The 24078-nt window shown below is 39.8% G+C and overlaps 1 protein-coding gene across 2 annotated transcripts in view; it reads right to left on the bottom strand.

Moving 5' to 3' along the window:
* Nucleotides 1–24078, bottom strand: part of npr3 (natriuretic peptide receptor 3) — a 67946-nt gene that overhangs the window by 29760 nt on the left and 14108 nt on the right. For both annotated transcript variants that reach the window (XM_062972518.1, XM_062972517.1), the window contains exon 3: nucleotides 21056–21222. In XM_062972518.1, the coding sequence (XP_062828588.1) occupies nucleotides 21056–21222 (167 nt within the window). The remainder of the gene's footprint in view (nucleotides 1–21055; nucleotides 21223–24078) is intronic.

The following is a 24078-nucleotide window of genomic DNA, read 5'->3' as shown; positions in this document are numbered from 1 at the left end:
ACAGCGCCTGGACATTGTGAGCACTTAAGATGATTTTGCAATATTTATGCATGTTGATGTGCCTTATCTCCTCCTAAGGTCAATGGCATTTCCTAGCAGTCTATTTTAAATATTTTCAAAGGGTGAGATGAGGTCTGAGATGAGATCACCATGGGAAATATTGGCAACTAGGAAGACAGGAAATACAAAAGCCTCCAGTGCATCCCTAGCAGAGAAGGGGAGAAAAATCCTTTGCCTACAATCCTGGAGAGTGGCCGTCAACTTGAGTAGACAGTAGGGCTAGCTAAAATGTTCCTAATTTAAATTTGAGTACTTTGAGATATCTATCTGAAGTAAACAGGTGTTGTTGTGTGTTTTCCGGGCTGTATGGCCATCTTCTAGAACATGGCCATACAGCCCAAAAAACACTCAACCACCCTGAGATTCCGGCCATGAAAGCCTTCGACAACACAATGATATAAGTTACTACATGTCCAGTGCATGAACCACAACTTACTTTAATCAGAACCCGGATATTATTAATTTATTGTCTTGTACAGGATCAAAATCCCTCCTTTATAGATCTCAAAATATCACTTCATGCTAGAGATAAGTGAAAATGTTGCTTGGTCTAGTAGTGATAAGAACTTTCTATAATGTGCATTAATATAAAATAAATAAGATAGGGAAAACTATGTTTTTCTAAAAGAAAAAAACAGAAAAACAACATAGATGGATTCATCACTGCCCTTCTGGCAGAAAGCTTGGAATACTTAAAAAAATTTTTTTTAATTTCCAATTGTCCTAGCTTGTGCCTTAGCTGCGATTGTTATGTTGCCACACTTATTTATAAAAACAGCCTGGATTTCTTTCAAAAGTTTAATATGTATATAATGGGTTTTGTAATACACGCACCTCCCCTATTTATTATTATTATTATTATTATTATTATTATTATTATTATTATTATTATTATTGCATATCTCTGTGTCTGTATATATGTATAAAGAGTCAAAAGAGTCAAATCATCTATGGATGCATCCACATTGCACAAATACAGCAGTTTGAAACAACTCCCTGCCATTCAGGAAAAGCACAATCCAGCCTCTGCTTAAAAGCCTCCACCACACTTCAAGGCAGAGAGTTCCATTGTTGAACAGCTCTTACAGTCAAGAAGTTCTTCCTAATGTTCAGGTGGAATATTCTTTACTGTATTTGGAACCCATTGCTCCGAGTCCTTCTTTCCAGGGCAGCAGAAAATAAGCCGACCTGGGAGCTCTGTGGTCATCTGGAAGTGGCAGCATGGACATGATCTGCCACCTTTTCCATGTGCCTCTAGTGCAAGGAAAAGGTGATGGCAGGAGTGCCCCATGTAGACAGCAGACCTGGTTGAATTGGACCTGATCCAGGTGTGCACACTGCTCTGAAGCCACAATATACTCCGGAGATCCCAGCAAACTCCAGAACAGCCATAATTTTGCAGTGATACACTATGTTTGTGGTGTTAATGACAGCTTCATGGCAGGCAATTGTGTTTTTTTAATTCTAAAAATAAATTTGGACAAGAGCGTTAGAAAACTGAAAATTACTTCATAATCTAAATGGAAAGAATTTAAGATTTATTTTTTAAAAACATATGAGTTAAAAATTGGAGAAATATGTCTGTTTCTCCTATAAATCAATTTGACTTTGTTCCCTCGGTTTGTTCTCTTGATATCTGCTGTTCTACAATTTATTACTCTATTTCTTACTGTTTACTATGATAGAATTTTAGATTTATAGATTCATATGCTTTTTGGTCAGAATTGCTAACTTCCAAGTATTTAAAAATAGCAGAAAAATATACTCCTCTATCTATGCCACACTAAATAATATTGCTAAAAAAATTAACAACTTTGGCTTAAACAAGGAAGTGTATTGTTTTCCTGGAAAGATTGCTAAATTCTATTTAGTTCTGGAACTCTTACAAGTTTTCCATGTTCAACATTCTTTAATGAGATGCATATATCTTTTGCAGTAGGATCCACTTTGTAAATTACAAGTTTCAAGTTTTAAAAAAGAAAGAGCATTCAATTCTATCTTTTCATAGGAAGAGGGAGATCTAATTTTCCTATGCCCTTCCAGGGACCACAATATTGCAGCCTGAGCTGATTAACAGACCTATAAGTCTATATAAAGGAGCCCCCGGTGGCACAGCCGATTAAACCCCTGAGCTGCTGAACTTGTTGACCGAAAGGTCAGCGGTTCGAATCCAGGGAGCAGGGGTGAGCTCCCACTGTTAGCCCTAGCTTCTGTCAACCTAGCAGTTCGAAAACATGCAAATGTGAGTAGATCAATAGGTACTGCTCTGGCAGGAAGCTAACAGCACTCCATGCAGTCATGCTGGCCACATGACCTGGGAGGTGTCTACGGACAACGCTGGCTCTTCACCTTAGAAATGGAGATGAGCACCAACTTCCAGAGTCAGGGGAAAACTTTTACCTTTACCTTAAGTCTATACTGGCTAACAATTGACCAGAACCTGAACAATTAATCAGTTAAATTTGCAGGCATCTAAACTGGCATAATTTCCAAATGGGTACAAACGTGGTGACGAAAGGGGTACAATGGGAAAACTGTAATGGGAACTACTATTTGTGAAGAAGGGGGTTAGATTTATACATATTCTATTGAAAGGACAACCCGTTTTTGACTTGGACACATAAGGAAAGAAACTCAAGTGAATCAGAGAGAAAGAATGTTCCACCTAGCATCAAAAGGAGCTGGATAAGCAAAGAAAACATAACCCTTTGAAGCAGATACTGGAAGCTTCCCTCTGTTCTAGGGGCCACATTGCCTTGGGGTGATGCGAGCTGCATGCTGCTATTGAATAGGACCAAAGCCAGTGGTGGTTGGAGAGACCTCTGCTTTTAGTCTGCTCCAACTCACTTTTCCCTCTTCCCTTCCCTCTTTGTCTCCAACTAACAACTGCTGGAAGATGAATAGATGTAACTTGCAAGAAGGCTACACTGGTTAAATTGGAATGGGATTTTGGAAGTAGACCAAGTGCTGATATGAAATTAGGAAAGAACTTTGTGTTTCCCCAAGGGCTCAATTTGTCCACCTCACATTGGGTTGTGTTTACTTTGCAAATAAAAATGTGTCATATTCATTGAATGAAACTGAAACATTTTTTGAGTTTTAAATAAGATTCTTATCATGCTGTCGTCGTGGTGCTGTGAAACCTAAGCCCACACACTTTATACTAAAATCCCAGCATCTCATGAAATAAATTATGACTTTAATCCGGTCCCTGCGAAGATAAACCTGTGCATTACATTGTTGAATTGTAAGTCAACCTCTTTGATACAGTGGGCCTACTTTAGGTACAAACAGCAGCAGACTTCAAGTCCATATTGCCCAGTGTATGATACAGTAGAGTCTCGCTTATCCAACGTAAACGGGCTGGCAGAACATTGGATAAGCGAATATGTTGGATAATAAGGAGAGATTAAGGAAAAGCCTATTAAACATCAAATTAGGTTATGATTTTACAAATTAAGCACCAAAACATCATGTTATACAACAAATTTGACAGAAAAGGTAGTTCAATGCGCAGTAATGCTATGTAGTAATTACTGTATTTATGAATTTAGCACCAAAATATCACGATGTATTGAAAACATTGACTACAAAAATGCGTTCGATAATCCAGAACGTTGGATAAGCGAGTGTTGGATAAGGGAGACTCTGCTGTAGTTTTTCTTTAAAACTGATGTAGCATCCTTAAAAATCAATTTTCCCCAAAGCACATTGTAATGGTACCATGTAGGGAAAACTGCACAGCAAAAGGAATTCCCCTTTGAAGACAATGTTTTCTATGATGCAGGTTTGTACCATTGCCAATAAAATGTTTCTTGGTTCAAACAAAAGATAACCCCCCCTTTTTCACAAACAGTAGTTTTCATTACAGTTTTCCCATTGTACCCCTTTTCATCACCATGTTTTTTTTTTAAGTGATTAGATAAAATAAATGGCTACAAGGTTCTGGCAACCACTGCTTTGCAGCTACTGAACAATAAACCCCGTAAATGCAACCTCCACCGCTCACCAAAAGGGTCAACGGTCATCTTCCTACTATTGAAAAGGAATTGCTATTTCATCAGATTTAGGAACTGATACAAAGTTAGCAGGGATTTTTCATCGACTCTGAACTTCTATGTTCCATATCAGATATTCAATGTCTCTCCAAAGCCAATAAAATTACACTGAAACCAGATTTTGTTGTGAAGTGCAATGCATAATCAGGTTCCTTCTGTTTATTTTGCTTCTACAAGGAGTGACAAGTGATACAAAGTGTACAGGCCAGGTGTAAAGAAAGTATTTGTTCCATACATCCATCACTGTTAATACCAAAGATGTTGCCCTTTTAGCCAGTGATACCTAGGATATGGGGCCCCTGGTGGCACAGTGTGTTAAAGCGCTGAGCTGCTGAATTTGCGGACCAAAAGGTCCCAGGTTCAAATCCCGGGAGCGGAGTGAGCGCCCGCTGTTAGACCCAGCTCCTGCCAACCTAGCAGTTTGAAAAAATGCAAATGTGAGTAGATAAATAGGTACCGCTCCGGCGGGAAGATAATGGCACTCCATGAAGTCATGCCGCCCACATGACCTGGAGATGTCTATGGACAACGGTTTAGAAATGGAGATGAGCACCAACCCCCGAGTCGGTCACAACTGGACTTAACGTCAGGGGAAACCTTTACCTTTACCTTTACCTAGGATATGTTCATGTATGGGACATTATCTTCTGTCAAATAGGGCTTAACCCAGCCAGGTAACCTAAAAGAAGCACCAATTTGCTGCTGTCTTTGCTGTGGTGAGGGAAACGCCACATAGCCTCCAAGGCCACCATTTTTGAGCAGAAATTACAAAAGACCAGAGAAGGCAGTGCAGTGAGTAGAGGTACTGCACCAACTCATGTATAAGTCAACCCAGATTTGGGGTTGAGTAGAAATATTTTGATTTCTCCACAGGCCTGCAAAAGCTTGTTACCAACTTCATTCTCCCAGTTAGTTTTTAAAGTACTACAAGATCCCTTTGCACGTGAGTATATATGGTACTTCCTGAGAAGCACATTTTTATCTTTCTCTGGTATAAGATCAGCAGAAAATCAGGCTAGTCTAAAATCTCTTCAGGAGTGGCTTTTCAATAAATGAGGACTAAACTAACATTCAGATGAGACACTGCATTTCTATGTTTAAATCTGCTAGGATGTTAATACTGAGAATCCGATGGATGACTGGGCGTGCATACAGAAAGTAGTTATGTTGTTCTTCTAATACAGTAGAGTCTCACTTATCCAACACTCGCTTATTCAATGTTCTGGATTATCCAACGCATTTTTGTAGTCAATGTTTTCAATACATCATGATATTTTGGTGCTAAATTCGTAAATACAGTAATTAGTACATAGCATTACTGCGTATTGAACTACTTTTTCTGTCAAATGTGTTGTATAACATGATGTTTTGGTGCTTAATTTGTAAAATCATAACCTAATTTGATGTGTAATAGGCTTTTCATTAATCTCTCCTTATTATCCAAAATATTCGCTTATCCAATGTTCTGCTGGCCCGTTTATGTTGGATAAGTGAGACTCTACTGTATTTATTTATATTCCAGACCCTCCTCTGCCTCCCCCTCCATTGGATTAGAGGTGGCTCACAATTTGAAAGAACAATACAATTTAAAACATATAAAAAGTAAACTTGAAAACAGAGTTTCTAGCCTGCCAATGGAAGGACAACAAGAGAGCCTTTCTGGCATCCCTTGGAAGGAATAGCCACCAAGTAGGCCCTCTCTCGCATCCCCACACACTGTGCATTTGTAGGACTGAGAGAAGAGCCTCTCCTGATAATTTCAGAGTCAGGCTGACTCATATAGGGAAATGTGATCAAATAGCCTGAACCTAAGCCATATAGGGTTCGATAGGTCATAACCAGTGCTTTTGACTTGTGCCAGAAACTGACAGCGGCCACAGTGGAGCTGTTTCAAAGGGGAATAGTATGGTGTTTATAACCTGCCCCAGGTAACAGGCAGATTGCAGTTCTTCAAAGGTAGCCTCATGTAGAGTGTACTATAGTACTCTGAACAGGATGTGACTAATCCATATTAGTGAAAATCTCAAAGCAAAAGGATTAGTCTAGGTAGCAGTATAACGTTGAAACATGTGACAGAGAAAAGATCTTGTAGCACCTTGAGAGTAATTGATAGAAAGAAATGATAGTGTAAGTATCTGGTCTAGCATGTGAGGAAGTAAACTAAGGGTGCACCCACACTGCAAAATTATAGCAGTTTGACACCACTTTAACTAGCATGGCTCCATCTTTTGGAATCCCAGGATTTGTCATTTGTTGTGGCACCAGAACTTTCTGACAGAGAAGGGTAAGTATAACATAAAACTACAATCTCTGAATTTGATAGTGTTGTGCCATGCCGGTTAATGTGGTATCAAACAGCTATAATTCTGCAGTGTGGATATAACGTAAGGCATTTACCATCATGTCCAGATCTAATATTTCAAGGAGTAAATGCAATTGATGCACAAGCTTTAATGGTGCAAAGCCACTCTTGGTCACTGCAAAACCAGAGCCTTGAGGTTCAAAGCTAAGTCCAAGCAAAACACATAATTGCGGTGGATTAATAAACACAAAACATGTACAACTGTTTTATTTTTTCCAGTCCAAAAATCAATCTCAGGGCCCTTCCACACAGCCATATAACCCAGAATATCAAGGCAAAAAATCCCACAATATCTGCTTTGAACTGGGATATCTGAGTCTACACTCCCATATATTCCAGTTCAAAGCAGAAAATGTAGGATTTTATTCAGCTGTGTGGAAGGGGCCTTACAAAAGCCGAACAAGTTAGATCTAGCACAGTAAAGGGCATGCACTTTAAGGAAGATTTAGATTGCCTTCAAAAGGATTGGACACGGTCACGGAGGATCACTCTATCAGCAGCTATTAGTCATGGCAGCTAAAAGGAAACTCTGTGTTCAGAGGCAACTGAAGCCTGAATACCAGTTGCTGGGTGAAAACAAGAGCAGATAGTCTTCATATCCTGCTTTTGTGCTTCCTGGAAGCATTTGAATAACCACAGTTGGAAAACAGTTTGTTGGAAAAGATAGAACTTTTGGTCTGCCATGCAGAAGGGCATTTTCTTCTGTGCAACTGTTGGGCCTATAAATCAACAGCATCACACTGTTTGCTAGAAAGCCAGCAACATCACAGAGCTCTATTTTAGCTTCTTAGAAGCTCCCCTGGGAATCTTAATCTTGCAATTATTACTTGTATAAAGGAAGCAGTACTAAGGATCAAATTAGGAGTGATTTTAAATATGTTTTTGTACTTAACACTCATTTTTAAACAAATGTAAATAAAGCCACTGTGGGAAACTGATAATTATTGAGATGGAGCAGGTGGAGATTCTTTATTTGCTTCCTCCCCTGTTCTAGAATTAAAGAAAATCCACTACAATTTTCACCAAAAGGAAGCTACACTTGGCATCACGTAAGTAAGCAGCCTGAAAGCAAAGTATTCAAAAAAGAAAGGGCTAAACTATCCTTTTACTTTTGCCACAATTTCAATTAACTGCAGCTACAGTAGAGTCTCACTTATCCAACATAAATGGCCGGCAGAACGTTGGATAAGTGGAAATGTTGGATAATAAGGAGGGATAAAGGAAAAGCCTATTAAACATTAAATTACATTATGATTTTACAAATTAAGCACCAAAACATCATGTTTTACAACAAATCGACAGAAAAAGCAGTTCAATACATGGTAACATAATGTAGTAATTACTGTATTTACGAATTTAGCACCAAAATATCCCAATGTATTGAAAACACTGACTACAAAAATATTGACTACTATATTAAAAGGCCAACTCCGTTGGATAATACAGAACATTGGATAAGTGGAAGTTGGATAAGCGAGACTCTACTGTATTTGATTTTTTTTACATTATAAATGTAACTGGACACAGGCACTTAAAATCACATTTAGTTTGAACCTAGATTTCAGATATGGTAGCAGTCTGAAAATGAGTATTAATTCATTAGTAGGCACAGAACTTGTGTGGGGAGCATACAGACCTTTATACAAGACAGTGCATTGTTCTTCCAACCTAACCTTCCTAAATATATAAAGCTTAATCACAGCTGTAAAATGTCACACTACTGGGAAGGGCGCATTGCCCTCAGGAGATTTCTCTCTGGAACAGACTTTCTTAGCATCTAATGGAAAAAGGGAGCTCAAAGCACACAGCTTTTCATTATGGAGAATCAGACCACAGAATGGACTCAAATATCAATGCAGGTTCCTTCATTTGGGGTACAACTTGTTCAGCAATGAAGGGTACATTTGAACGAGACCATAAATAGGAGACTACTTCTACTTTGCATATTTTAAATTTCACATAAGTAGAACTGGCGTCACAACTTTTCCATGAATCCTCAAGGTAGAAAACAAAGTATACATTGGGACACGGTCACTTTAACAGAGCACTAGTCGGGGTTTTCTAAAAAACTGGTTGAACCTGATAAATTCAGTAAGCTCATAAAGTAGTGTGGGACCCCTTTCCAGCCCAAGGGCTGAATTAAATGTCAGTGAAGCTCTCATGGACTGCATTCCAGTGGTAGGTGGGCCCTAAGGCAGAGACTGAAAAATACCAGCATGATTTAGCTTAGACCTATTTATGCTGCCAAGTAGCTAAACCTCAGGAGAGCCATCTCGATCTTTCATAATAAGGAGAAATCATACAAAGGCTGAGACACTACTAAATAATGGTACCATAGGTTAGAGGACTGGTAAATTGTGAAGGGCCAGTGATTTGAATGTTCATTGATTCAATAAGTCACAAAATACACCTCAGTTGGGGAATCTTAGTTTTCAACTAAGCATTGAGTTCTATTCACTTTTTGCCACATCCCTTCATTAAACCAAACTGGGACACATAGCCTCCCTTAGTTACATAGATTTGCTGGCTCCACTGAACTGGAAAAGGGGGATCTACCAATACAGCACACAATTGGGTGTATGCAGAGAGTCTCCGTGACTATAATTTAAGATTATAGTATTATTGGATTCACAATCATCTTACAGATAGGAATGAAAGGATCATAGTGTTCTACATGCATACTACCTCTCCATTCAAGATACCTCTCCTGCCTTCCCTTAGCATCTGCAGATCTTCTGAAGCCATATTTTATTAAGCATTAGGGGATACACCTTGTTTCGCGTAAGTTTAAAAATCTTAGTTCCTACTCAGTCAGGTGCCCATTTAATTCTCTGCTCATCTTTTCCCTTCTTTTCTTCCTTCCATCACAGTGCCTTTCCCCCGGCTTACTCTCCTTTCCTTACTAGGCAACTCTTTTAAGAGTTTGAGGTCTTTGCAGAAGGACACATTGAATGGAATGACTGAGTGGCCCTTTGGAGAAATGGTCACCCCGGGCATGACTACAGCATCTTTTGGGAAGATTAAGGAAGTCTTACCTAGAAACTGAAGATAGTATGGTAGGCTACACGCTGAATTGAATTATCCCCTTACTATCCATACTACACATTTTGGATGTCAATGATTTATGCTCTTGGAGTTATGATGGAGACAGATAACAGAGGAATTGTCTTTTATTGTTTGAGGCAAGGAACTGCCATTACAGGTAACAATTTGTAGCTCTGTGAAATGCACACATGTACTGCCAACTGTTAAAAACTATTGCTGTGGTTGTGATTATTTATATAAAGGTTATTTAATTTCTTAGTACATATATATATGAAAACAATCTGAAGGACTCACAGACATGGGGCTTGAAGCCATGAGACTTCATTTAGATCTCTCAATATGCAATAAAGTACTCCACTAAATTACTTTGCAAATCTTGACTTGAACTATTTATGCAATACTTTGCACTGCATTCATTACAGACATTTTTCAAGGAATGCGAGCCAATTTCTTACTGAAGGGCTGACCACAGGGCTTTCTTCCAAGAACTGAAACAAACCCACGACTACTGAACTAGTTAAGAATGTCCAGCTAGGCTAGATGTAAACATGACAGGAGCATATCTCTTGCTCCCTCTCCCTCCTCTACAGCTACAAAAAATGCCAGTGGCACAAGTGGCAGATAATGAGAAATGGGAAATTTGCAGCATGGTGATATGATGTCACAGGTTGACAATAGTCTAGCATGGAGGTGCTGTGTTTGATAGTAGTCTCTCTAACCTCCAATTCTGGGAGTTGCAGGAATTAAGCCTAAATATAAGGTTCTTCCATGAGGGGCAAAATACACACTGTATTAGCAAAAAGCCTAAGCCTGTTGAAACAGTTTCTAAAGAAAGCAGTAATCAAAATACTTGTACTGGTTATGTTACTCAGCAAGCTACTGGAGTACTGCCGAGGACAAGTAGGAAAAGCTCTGTGGCTAATGATATTTTTTTATTATTAATTATTAACTTTATTTATACCCTGCCTTTCTCCCCATGGGGACTCAAGGCAGATAACAAGCACAAAATCTGATCACAATTTAAAACAAAGCAAATACAGGGTTGTTGTATGTCTTTCGGGCTGTGTGGCCATGTTCCAGAAGCATTCTCTCCTGACGTTTCGCCCACAGGAGAGAATGCTTCTGGAACATGGCCACACAGCCCGAAAGACATACAACAACCCTGTGATTCTGGCCATGAAAGCCTTCGACAACACAAAGCAAATACAATTTTAAAAAAAAACAATTCAATAGTATTGTGGACAGGACAGTAGCCAGAAAAAAATTTCGGGAGGGGTTTTGAAAATTTCGGGAGGGGGGGTTGAACCCCTAGCAGGCACCCCTCCCCGCTACAAACCTGTCAATATCTGCTTGAGATAGTGCCTGGAGGGACTCTTAATGTTTTGCATCTCATAGACTTAGCATGGGGATTCGGTTAACCAGTTAAAATTCATGAGTAAACCAGATTTTTTTTATAACCTGAAAAATTTCGGGGGGGGGGGGGTTGAACCCCTAAAACCACCCCCTCGCTACAGGCCTGATTGTGGATATAAAGTAAAAAATACAGTTAAAATATAATAAATACTATTAAAATTATTTTAAAAACTCACAGTCTCTCCAGAATCACACCCATAACCTCTCCAGCAGCATACCCCTCATCTTCCCCCAAACGCCTGCTGGAACAGAAGGGTCTTTGCCTGGTTGCGGAAGGCAAGCAGGGAAGAGGCCATCCTGGGGCCCTTCCACACATGACTAAAATCCGCACTGAGGCAGGTTAAAATAACCCAATTCAGTGTGGGTTATAGTCTACACCCACCCACACAAACCTGGTCCTTCCCCCGGGGGGAGGGAGGGCTACATGCCATACCGATTGAAATGGGGATGTCATGAAGCCACCCCAAAGCAACCCATTTCCCTCTAAACTTCCTTTTAAAAATCCCTCCTCGCCTTTCCATTTCCTCAGGCATCATTTTCTCATGGTAAGAGGACACAAGGAGAAGCTTTATGGCAGTCAAGGACATCTTTTAGTAAGTTTTAGGGGGAAATTTGGGGCTGGGGGAGGGGTTGGGTGCCCTCCTGCACTTTTGGGTTCCAGGAGCCCAAAAGATATGGGAGGGCTGTGGGGACTGACCCCCGGGGTCACAGAACGCAACTCCGAGAGTTAATTCCCACAGGCCCAATACCTTATTAGACCTGGACCTTTCAGGAAGGCCTGGATCTAATGAAGTATTTAATTAATTTGGAATAAACTAAGGAAACCTTAGTTATTTCAAATTAATTCATTTTTACCAGAGGCATCGTTTGGCCTCTTCTGGAAAAAACTGAGACAGGTCCCACATTTTGGGCTCGTCTGGATGGGCCACATCTCTCTTGGGAGGGAGTCCCAAAGACTGGGAGCAGCCACCAAAAAGGTCCTCTCCTGTGTTTCCACCAAATGCACTTGAGCAGGTGATGAGACAGAGAGAAGACATGATATTGCAATGATCTTAGATGGAAATAATACTGAAACCAAAAAGATGTTCAACTGTTGATGTGCTCAGAGTTGAAAGGAAAGTCTGAACCTACATATCATATATTTATAGGGACATACAATGTGAAAACAGCAAATAGGGGAAGCTAAACATAGCCAAACAAGAAACTGAACATATAGACATTGCAACACTTTTGGGAAGCAAGCTGAAGTGGACAATAATGGAACAATCTGAATTAGTGTTTTCCATAGCGTATTATATAATGAATTACATGCAACTAAGAACAAGTCTATGTAGGGACCACCAAACGTGGCGCCCAAACATGAATCAAGGAACATGAAAGGCACTGCAGACTAATTCAACCAAAAAAGTCAACCATAGCAGAGCATTTGATGAACCAACCTGGACACCGTATATTTTTGAGAACACAGAAATGCTGGACCACTCTGACAGTCACCATGTCAGACTACACAGAGAAGCCATGGAAATCCACAAGGATGCAGACAATTTCAACAGAAAGGAGGAAACCATAAAAATGAACAACTGGTCAGAGTTGTTCATCCCTTAGTTGCCTCTCAATTAGAACATTGCAACACAATGCCTTTGAAATGTGTTGGGAAGCTGCAACTAATGCAAAATGCACCAACCTGGGGGACTGGAATGACACAGGGTAGGCACAAACCTGCTCCTTTGGGCTCCTGGAGTCTGAAGAACCGAAATGGCTGTGGGGACTGACCCTCTGGATTGCGGAACGTTGTCTCTGGAGTTACATTTCATAGGCCCAGCACCCCAACACATCTGGACCTTTCAATAAGGTCTGGGTCTGTTAAGTCATTAATCTGAAGTAAACTTGGAAATCCCAGTTTACTTTGGATTCATCCGAGTTATCCTGAGGCATTTTTTGGATGCCTCAGGTTAACCCGTGATGGGTCACAAGTTTTGGGCCTGTGTAGAAGAGCCCTTAGAAGCAGACGATGGGGGTGCTTAATTCTCTCTTCAAAAACAAGACCAGAGGCAGATTGTGGCACAGACAATGAACTCCTAATATCAAGAAATGGAGTAAAGCTAAAGAAGAGCACCGACAACCACTGTGCCAAAATAAAGCCCAAAGAACATCCGCACCGAATTTAAAGATACAGTAGAGTCTCACTTATCCAACACTCACTTATCCAACGTTCTGGATTATCCAACGCATTTTTGTAGCCAATGTTTCAATATATCGTGATATTTTGGTGCTAAATTTGTAAATACAGTAATTACTACATAACATTACTGCGTATTGAACTACTTTTCCTGTCAAATTTGTTGTATAACATAATGTTTTGGTGCTTAATTTGTAAAATCATAACTTAATTTGATGTTTAATAGGCTTTTCCTTAATGTCTCCTTATTATCCAACATATTCGCTTATCCAACATTCTGCCAGCCCATTTATGTTGGATAAGTGAGACTCTACTGTAATGTAAAAATAGATTTGAAATATAAAGTCTAACTGGCCAGGAGCCAGACCTCTGGATTGAAGCTGGGGACGTTATTCAAAAAGGCACAATCTGCAGCCAAAAAGAAAGCATTATTGTTGAATGACTGATGAGACTCTTCAAACATTTAAGGACAGATGAGAAGCAAAATGAAAATGTGACAGAAACAGATATTTCCTAAAAAGGTGTTTGCTCAGATTAAAAAACATTTCATTCACATTTTCCCTACTTTCACTGGGGTCCTGTGACCGCTAAGCTGCTGAACTTGCTGACCAAAAGGTCGGCGGCTCTAATCTGTGGAGTGGTGTGAGCTCCCGTTGTTAGCCCCAGCTTCTGCCAACCTAGCAGTTCCAAAACATGTAAATGCAAGTTCAATAGGTATTGCTTTGGCAGGAAAGTAATGGCGAGCCACACAGTCATGCACATGACCTTGGAGGTGTCTAAGCTCTTAGTCTTAGAAATGGAGATGAGCACCAACCCCCAGAGTTGGACATGACTAGACTTAACGTCAGGGGAAAACCTTTATCTTTACCTTTACAGTCTGCTAACCCCCTCCCCCAATAAATAGGTCTTAGGCTCTTTCTACACTGTCCTATACACCAGGATCTGATCCCAGATTATCTAATTAACCCAGATTATATGGCAGTGTAGACTCAGATAATCCAGTTCAAAGCAAATAATCTGGGATGAGATCCTGGGATAACGAGCAGCATAGATCCAGCCTTGGATCAAATCAAGCACGAACTGTCTTTAGAAGCCAAGGTAATTAAATTGCGATTGCTTTATAGTTTGAACATATCATGATAAGGCATATATCACTAAAAAGGTCAATATTGCTTGGTAAGGTAGAAGAAGTTAGGAAAAGAAGACAACCACATTACAGATTAATATGCAGTCAAGGAAGCCATGGTCTTGTGGCTGTAAGACCTTACAGGGCCGTTAATGATAATATGATTTGGGCATGTCTCATTCATAGGATTGCCATAAGTCAAAGTTGACTGGAATGCAGTTCAGAAGAAAGGAAGAAGTGTCACTCTTATACTACTCAAAGAGATCTTACTTGAGAAATGAAAATACACTAACAATTACAAATGCATTTAAGACAAATCAGACAACTGTGAAGGAATGCACACTCTTGAGTTATCAAAGAAGGGACCTGGACTGGACTGAACATTTTTTCTTTGAAAGTATCCATAAAAATCCAGGGAGAATGATGCATAGAGGTACATATAAAAGATGCACATACCACAGGGGCATAAAGAAACCAATTATTTTCTTAACTACTTGAAAACAATAGATGTCTTGGGCTTGATTCCCCCTAAGGAAGCCAGCTGACTTTGGTGGATGTAGAGTCATGCCCCAAACTTCTAATTAGCAGTGAATCAATTCTACCAGCAAAACATAAGCTGACATGTGAATTCATTCTCCTTCTCACCAGCAGCCAACTTGTGGGTTGCTTCCCGCCCCTCACCATCAAGACAATTAGCAAAGCACTTCAGAGGCTGAATACGTCTATTCACTTGTACAAATTATTCTCTGACAGCAGCCTTTTTATTTCCTTTCCTTTCTCCTCTGGTGCATTTAAAAGAGGACACAAAAGCCTGCCTGTCATTAATCCTCCTTGACTGGTTTAGGGAAGGAGAAGTGGGGCACACACCATTAAGCATGTAACATTTTTTGCTTTCTCTTCTGTATCTCCAATCTCTTGACTGTAAAGTTCCAATTAAAACATAATGTTGCCCTCTTTCTTTATGTGCATGGGGTGGGGTGCGGGGAGAACAGAGGAAATCAAGCATGGGAAAAGTAGAAGGATACGGCATGAAAATCACAGATCAGTTCACAAGCGTTCCAATTTCTGTTGCCTCCCAAGTATCTTTTGTAGGCAGTCAAAGCAAAATGTCAAAGAGTTACCTCAGAGAATTGTCAGTGCTGTCACTGCTCACTGGGAAATGTTTTTTGATTGATCTGCTTGTTAAAAAGAGAGAATCTGCATCTGATGCTCAGCATTCATTTAATACAACCTTTCTTTGGTTGAGAAAAACGTATATAGCAAGAGGTCCTTCTCCTTTGTATTACTGTTCTGTGTTGCAGAATGATCTTTGCCAGTGACCGTCTCTGATCCCAGCAAACAATGTGCTCCTGGGTCCAACCAACCCTGCAGGAATGTTTGTTAAATTAGTTAAATTTCCCCCAGCTTTTAAATGAGAAGGAAAAACAAGCCATGGGTGGCCTGCTAACCTCAAAAGGCCAAGTAGCCAAGGTTATAAAATCATCCTAGCTCAGAATCTTGGGTCAAAAATAAAAGCAGCATTTATTAAATTCTACCCCCCAAACTAGTAACAGAGCTAGCATTAAGAATTTTGAAAAGCAAAGCCTAAGCCAATTTCCTGTAAGAGTTTATAATTATTTAATAAAAAGTGGACTGTGCCTGAACTTTCACTGAAAAAACAATTTTTGGTAAACCAGATATGTTATGATCTATCTTAACTGGGGGTTGCCCGACTTTTTAGAGGCATTGTATTCTACAATGTGTGCAAACTTAGGCCCTGTCAGAGTATCTGCTTTGAACTGGATTAAATGGCAATGTAGACTTATATAATCCAGTTCAAAGCAGATAACCTGGATTCATAAACTGGATTATATGGCGGTGTATATCTAGTCTTAGTTGCGCATCCATTTTTCTGTGCATATTCAAAACATACCCTCATTATAAGAGTAGGAACTCCCGGTTGTGCAATGGGTTAAACCCTTGTGCTGGCAGGACTGATGACTTGAAGGTTGGATTACTGACCTGAAGGTTGCCAGTTTGAATATAATCCAGGGTGTGGGCAGATGAGCTCCCTCTATCAGCTCTAGCTCCATGCGGGGACCTGAGAAAAGCCTCCCACAAGGATGGTAAAACATGAAACATCCGGGCGTCCCCTGGGCAACGTCCTTGAAGACAGCCAATTCTCTCACACCAGAAGCGACTTGCAGTTTCTCAAGTCGCTCCTAACATGGAAAATATATATAAGGGTGATTTCCCCCCCTCCAAATGATGGTTTTCTACCATGAAGAATGGGCAGACTTCCGCCACTTGCACCACAACACTTGCTCTCCTGCTACTGTTTCAAAGTTGTGGGTTGGCTGAACTATGTATGTTAAGACATCTGATTATAAAAAGTCTCTTATGCACAGTCTCTTTTGCCATTTGTGAAAAATGAGACAATCAAACACTTGTATTTTGAAAAAAGAATCTAGCAAAGAGTAGCACTATTATTTCACATTAACTTTCACAGCTACAGTGTGAATAATCTTGAGTTAATCGGATTTTAAATGCCATCTCATTCCTCAACAAAGCAATAAATAATAAAGAAGTTGTAGGCATTCAGGGCCAATTCTGTAGGCTGCAACGAACCAAAGTCAGTATTAAGAAGATGTCTTGTTGGAAATTAACTATGGAAATAGAAGATGGATGGATTTTTTAAAAAAGAAGGAATACAGTAGAGTCTCGCTTATCCAACGTAAATGGGCCGGCAGAACGTTGGATAAGCGAATATGTTGGATAATAAGGAAAGATTAAGGAAAAGCCTATTAAACATCAAATTAGGTTATGATTTTACAAATTAAGCACCAAAACATTTTGCTATACAAAAAATTTGACAGAAAAAGTAGTTCAATACACAGTAATGCTATGTAGTAATTCCTGTATTTACGAATTTAGCACCAAAATATCACTATGTATTGAAAACATTGACTACAAAAATGCATTGGATAATCCAGAACGTTGGATAAGTGAGACTCTACTGTAGTTTTATCATCACTGGATGGAGCCCCCAGTGGTGCAATGGATTAAACTTTTGTGCCGGCAGGACTGCTGACCGAAATGTCAACGGTTCAAATCCGGGGAGTGGGGTGAGCTCCCATCTGTCAACTCCAGCTTCCCATATGGGGATATGAGAGAAGCTTCCCACAGGATGGTAAAATATCAAACATCCAGGCGTGCCCTGGGAAACGTCCTTGCAGATGTCCAATTCTCACACAACAGAAGTGACTTGCAGTTTCTCAAGTCGCTCCTGACACGAAAGAAAAAAAAATCACCATTGGATGAATTTATGAATTTGAGATCCTGCTTTTCTTGAAAATTGGGACCCAAAGATAACTTATAGCACCAGTTAAAATAAAGTTCAGCTTAAAGTAATTATATTAATAAACAGCATTTTAATAGTTACATAAGCTATCTTATCAAACACTATTAATTTAAATCACTTGAATCGTAACACTGAGAGTAAAATACAGAACAGTTAGCCCATTAATAACAGACCTTTCTGCAACAACAGTTACTCACCAAAACCTAGTCTAAATAAAAAAAACCTATTTGTCTGGAAGGAGAGTGCAGGAAGAGGCCAACCTATCTTCCTGTGAGAAATGCTTCCACAGCATGGACGGAGCTGTTGAAAACACGGATGAGACTTGCCCTGGCTGCTGCCATCCACCTTAATATCTTACGGTCTTTATATGCAATATCTCATGAGCCACTTAACAAACCGGAAAACTTTGTTGAAGGCTTTCATGGCCAGAATCACTGGGTTGCTGTGAGTTTTCAGAGCTGTATGGTCATGTTCCAGAAGCATTATCTCCTGACGTTTCACCTGCATCTATGGCAGGCATCCTCAGAGGTTGTGACATCTGTTGGAAACTAGGCAAGTGAGGTTTATATATCAATAGAATAATGTCCAGGGTAGGAGAAAGAACTCTTTCCTGTTTGAGGCAAGTGTGAATGTTGCAATTAGCCACCTTGGTTAGCATTGAATGGCCTTGCAGCTTCAAAGCCTGGCTAATTCCTGCCTGGGGGAATCCTTTGTTGGGAGGTATTATCTGGCCCTGATTGTTTCTTCATTATTCCAGCTATATCAGCATCACTTGCCTAGTTTCCAACAGACCTCACAACCTCTGAAGAAGCCTGCCATAGATGTGGGCGAAATGTCAGGAGAGAATGCATCTGGAACATGGCCATATAGCCCAGAAAACTCATGACAACACAGAAAGCTTTCATTTCCCATCTCTGTATCTATGGGATCTTGGAAAGGTTGCATTTTGTTATTACAATAGAATCTCGCTTATTCAACCTCCACTTATCCAACGTTCTGTATTATCCAATGCAGTCAGCCTTTTAGTAGTCAATGTTTTTGTAGTCAGTATTTTCAATACATTGCAATGTTTTGGTGCTAAATTTGTAAATACAGTAATTACTACATAATGTTACCGTGTATTGAACTCTTTTTCAGTCGATTTGTTGTAAAACATGATTTGTAAAATCATAATGTAATTTGATGTTTAATAGGCTTTTCCTTAGTCCCTCCTTATTATCCAACATTTTCACTTATCCAACATTCTGCCAGCCTGTTTATGTTGGACACATTATTATCAGTACTGTATTAGCATCAGATAGGCAGATGTGAATAGGCCTTTTCCTGTGTCATTTTCATAATACCCTGCCTTGTTGAACCAACAAGCATCACATGTTGCAGCATATTAATGTTGGAATCTTACTGTTATCCTAATTCTCCTGGCTCCTATACATTTTGCACTTAATCAGCAGTATCTTCAAATTATATTATACTGGGTGAACTAAAAGAAATTACTGCTGTTTCCATGCTAATGTTAGAAAAAAGACTACGGATGGTTTTGGAGAACAGTTAAGCTCATCTCTGTCCTTCTGAGTAGAGTTCCCTTTCAAGGCCAAGGCTATATTCTTTTAGCTTCAGGGCCCTGAAACGTGGGCACCAAAAACAGAATGAAGAATAGTAAATCAACTCCTCGTGTATGTGTTATCAGAATATGAGAGATAACAACAGCTACAAAGATTGCTAAATGAAGCCACAGCAGCCAACCCCATCAGCAATTCAATACTGAGTACATTTTGAAATTCCACAAGCAATAAAACCAGTATGCCATCTATATATCCACTCAGGCTTGCACCTGAATGTAGTGGAAGTTTCTTCCATGCATCTGCATAAAGTGCCTCACAATAAATAAATGTGCTTTAGTTTATGGTTTCTAATCCTGATGACAAAGGGGAAGGTGGAGAAACTGAGATTGAATTTAGTTCCGCGATCTCTCCTTTATGAGCAATATGGTCAAATCATCCATTTATTTTCATGGGCCGGGCTGTGACGCAGGCTGGTTAGTAGCCAGCTGCAATAAATCACTATGACCAAGAGGTCATGAGTTCGAGGCCAGCCCGTGTGAGAGTGAGCACACGACAATTAAAATAAAAAAGAATAGCCCTGCTCGTTTTTGACCTAAGCAACCCGAAAGACAGTTGCATCTGTCAAGTAGGAAAATTTAGGGACCGCTTATGCGGGGAGGCTAATTCAACTGATTTACAACACTGGATGAGGAAGTACTCCATCAAAAAAAAAGGACTCGTCGTCACAGTGGATGATGAAGCAGCAGTTTCTCATCCACTGTGGCCGGAATCAAGCATCCCTCACAAAGCCAGATGCTGGGAAGTTAAATAGCCTCTGTGTCTGTCTGTGTGTGTGTTATTTGTCTAATGGCATTGAATGTTTGCCATATATGTCCATTGTGATCCGCCCTGAGTCCCCTTCAGGGTGAGAAGGGCGGAATATAAATACTGTAAATAAATGTTCTTACCATGGAGATAAGCAGCTTGTTGTAGCAGTTTTGACTAAAAATGCAGCTAAAACCACTACTGATTCAAGCAACATTATATATGAGGCTCCTCGGGGAGAAGGGTGGGGTATAAATGCATGTAATAAATAAATAAATAAATATTTCTAGCAAAAAATGTTACTGATTCAACTAACTTGAATTGCCAATGATAATGTCCGCATAAAACCCTTTTTTGTGAGCTCCCCAAAGGGAATTATTTTCATTTTATTTATTTAAAAAGAAAAAAGCACAACTCATGACATAGATAACCTATTAATTCTCTTCTAGTTAAAGTCTATTTTTAACCTGATCTTCCTATTTTGTGAAACAGATTTCAAGGCTTGCTACTAAAAATGATTGGCATAGGAGGGAGGAAAACTCAGCAGAAATTACAATGCACAATTTATCCCATTAACCTTTTGTGAAGGCCCACATAAAATGAGTGTTAATTCCAAGTGACTGCTTCCACTATCTGCAGTTGCAAAAATCTGGTAGACTTTCAATGAGGCTGACACAAAACGTAAAACAACTCCATAGTGGGTGTTCTCATGTGGAAAAAGAACCATGATTCAATGGGTTACTCTAGGGAAAATTCACAGTTGGATTTGGGTTAAACTGTCCTGTGGATAACACCAGCATGGAGTAGTGGTTTGAGACACTGAGAGACCAGGGTTCAAATCTCCACTTGGCCATGTAAATTGACGGGTGACTGTGAGCAAGTCATACTCTCTCGGACTCGGAGAAAGGTAAGAGCAATTCCCTCTGAAGAAAATCTGCTAAGAAAAACTCCATGATAAGTGTGCCGTAGAGTAATTTTAAGTCAAAGTGACTAGTGTTATCTTCCTTTTTCTTCCATTTCAGAAAAGATTGCATTGCCACTTGTGTTTTAAGTAGAACAATGTTTTAAAGAGCTTGAAAGCAATAGCCTAAGATTCAGGTACTTACATAATCATCGGGAATGATTCCTTGTTTCTGAACAGAACTTTTCATCTCCTGGGCAAATTTCTCAAACTCTGGTTTTACTGTTCTCAGTAATGTTACTGTCTGGAGGGATGAGTATGCTTGCTTTGCTTCGAGATCAAATTTGTCTCCTCTTTTCCACGAGCCATTTCCTAAGGGAGAAATAAAAACATATATAATTTTAGGCCAATTTTAATAACTACAATTCTCACTTTGCTGCTACTACAGTAAAGTCTCACTTATCCAACATAAACGGGCTGGCACAACGTTGGATAAGCGAATATGTTGGATAATAAGGAGAGATTAAGGAGAAGCCTATTAAACATCAAATTAGGTTATGATTTTACAAATTAAGCACCAAAACATCATGTTATACAACAAATGTGACAGAAAAAGTAGTTCAATACGAAGTAATGCTATGTAGTAATTACTGTATTTACGAATTTAGCACCAAAATATCACGATGTATTGAAAACATTGACTACAAAAATGCGTTGAATAATCCAGAACGTTGGATAAGCGAGTGTTGGATAAGTGAGACTCTACTGTATTTCTCAGGTGTTGCTGAAATGTGCCCTTTATAGGCAAATCCACCGAAACTGAAGCGCTTGCAAAGATTTAAAATGAGAGAGTTCAAGCACATCCTGGAGCCATACTGAAGCGGTTTTAGGCTGTAGTCAAATTGTACCCTCTATGATTTAATTAATGGGTTTAAAAACACACATAAAAACTTATGCATTGTATTTTTGTTTGTTTGTTTGTTTAAAAAGGAAGCACCTTGTTTTGGAGGAGGAAGTCTTAGAGCAAAGCATGAAATTGTTGCAGGAAATTCAGAGCAAAATCCTAAAAACAAATAAAAATGCAACCATCTCTTGGAGCCAAGAGACCATTTTTCTATGAAAAGCTAGCAATACCATATTGCTTGACTTATTAAGTGCCAAGGCACTAATGTTGTCACCTCCTCTTTAGCAATCTGAATTTATACATTCCAAAAATCACAAATACAAACAAAGAGAAAACCAGACAAACACTGAATCCAAAGTGGGTTGCTATCTGTAACTGTATATTTTGGCAGAATTATAACAAACTGGCTTGATCTGAAAAGAAACATGCATTTATTATTTGCTGACAAGTCTTCTTCAACTCATGGCAATCCTATGAATGAGAAATCTCCAAGAGACCTTGATACTAAGGGCCTTGCTCAGGTCCTGCAAACCCAAAGCCATGCTTTTCTTGACTGAATCTATCCATCTATATCATCCTCCTCTTTTCCTACTACAGTACCTTCAAATTTAATGGGCATTGTTGTCTCGACTAATAAGTATTGTTGTCTCATGATATGCCTAAAGTATGGCAGCCTTAGTTTAATCATTTTGGCTTCTGATCAAATTTAATCTTGGACTTGTTTTCGTCTTTTTGATATTTTATGGTATCCACTGAATTTTCTTCAAGCACCACATTACTTTTTTCCTGCCAACTTTCTTCACTACTCAGCTTTCACATCCATTGTTGTGACTGCGCCTTGGGGGATTATGGTTGATGGGGATGGAATTCGAAGAGGAAGAAAAAACCCTCGTGATGAGGGTTCACTGGAGGAGTTGCGCAGGAAGCGACTTAGAGAGCTATATGGGGGATCTTCTGAGGAAGATTCAGATGGGGAAATGGATGCTGAGGAACAGGTGGTGGCTGGGGAAGCGGGCACTGAATGGGCACAGCCACCGGAGATGTCTGGGGATTTGGGGCTTATGGATACTTCTGAACCTGGGGTTTCTGCAGGAGTTGATCCCAATTGGAATGCTTGGAGAAGGGAAGATGGTTCTTTAAGTGTTCATGGGGCTAAGCGTGGGCAGGATGATTGGGACTCCGACGAATTGCTAGGTACTCCAGATCCACAAGCTCTAGCTGTGTGGAGTTCAGACTCTGAGTAGATTTGGGACACCTGGTGTTGGGTGTGAGTGTTTGGTCACCCAGGAGGAAGGGGAATAAAATGGGAATGTTTGGCCACTGCACTTTGCGTGTGGCAAGGTGTTGCCGAGGCGCCATTGGGATCTCCGTGTTTCCATGAAGACTGGACTTGGACTATGATTTGAATCTGCTGTTATCACCTAGCTTGGCTCTCACTGTGTCTTATCGTGGACCTGTTTTGGATGACTGCACCCTCTTCAGACCTTGGATCGGAATTTGACCTTGCTACTGCCTTCGCCCTGTGATTGATGACTACTATCGGCTTTTGACTCCTGGCTTGCTCTTTGGACACCGCTGTTATCTCCTGACCTGACCTTGGAATCCTGGACGACGTCTTTTCACCATCCTTTTGGAGCCTTCGGCTTTATCCACATTGTGGAAGCAGTCTACTGCATTCTTAGTTTGTTTGTTTGTTTCCTGACCAATTTGGTGTTTTCTTTTGGGAACTGTTCCTTTGAAAACTACAGAGCCGGCTGGCAGGGCTTGGACTCAGAAAGTGCAGTTTGCACTAAGTTTGTTTAGCTTTGTTTTTACCTGCTTGTGTTGCTGAATTATATTTTTGTTTGAACTGCTCTTGAAGCACTGATAGTGAAGTGTTTCAAGGTTTTTTCTGTGTTAACATTACTTTTTGGCTTATCTGCTGAATAAACTCTATTTCTGTTTGCTAATTGGCGTCTGACTCTTGACATCCATACCTTGAAATCTGATACATTATGGCAGAGATTATTGTGTCTCTATCTCATCCCATATATGTGCTAATATTAATCCTCTTTAATCTCATACATTCAGCTATCCAACAAGAAGTGTAGTAGTTTGACAACTGCATAATTGTAAAATTATATACAGATACATAGTTTGCAAACTGTGTTGCACCTTAGAGCACCTAAGATGCTACTCAATTGTATGGAACACACTGCTTTAATATCTGCTTTAAACTTAGACAATTTTTGCCTCAAAAGAAAGAAAACTTTTTGGTCTTCTTGACAGTAATTCATCGGCCAGTTAAGGTGAAAAATGTCAGCTGATGTAGTTAAATTTTCTTC

Source organism: Anolis carolinensis, chromosome 2 (assembly GCF_035594765.1).
Source record: "Anolis carolinensis isolate JA03-04 chromosome 2, rAnoCar3.1.pri, whole genome shotgun sequence".
NCBI lineage: Eukaryota > Metazoa > Chordata > Lepidosauria > Squamata > Dactyloidae > Anolis > Anolis carolinensis.
Note: the sequence above shows the minus strand (reverse complement) of the source record. Positions and strands in the feature narration are given on the sequence as shown.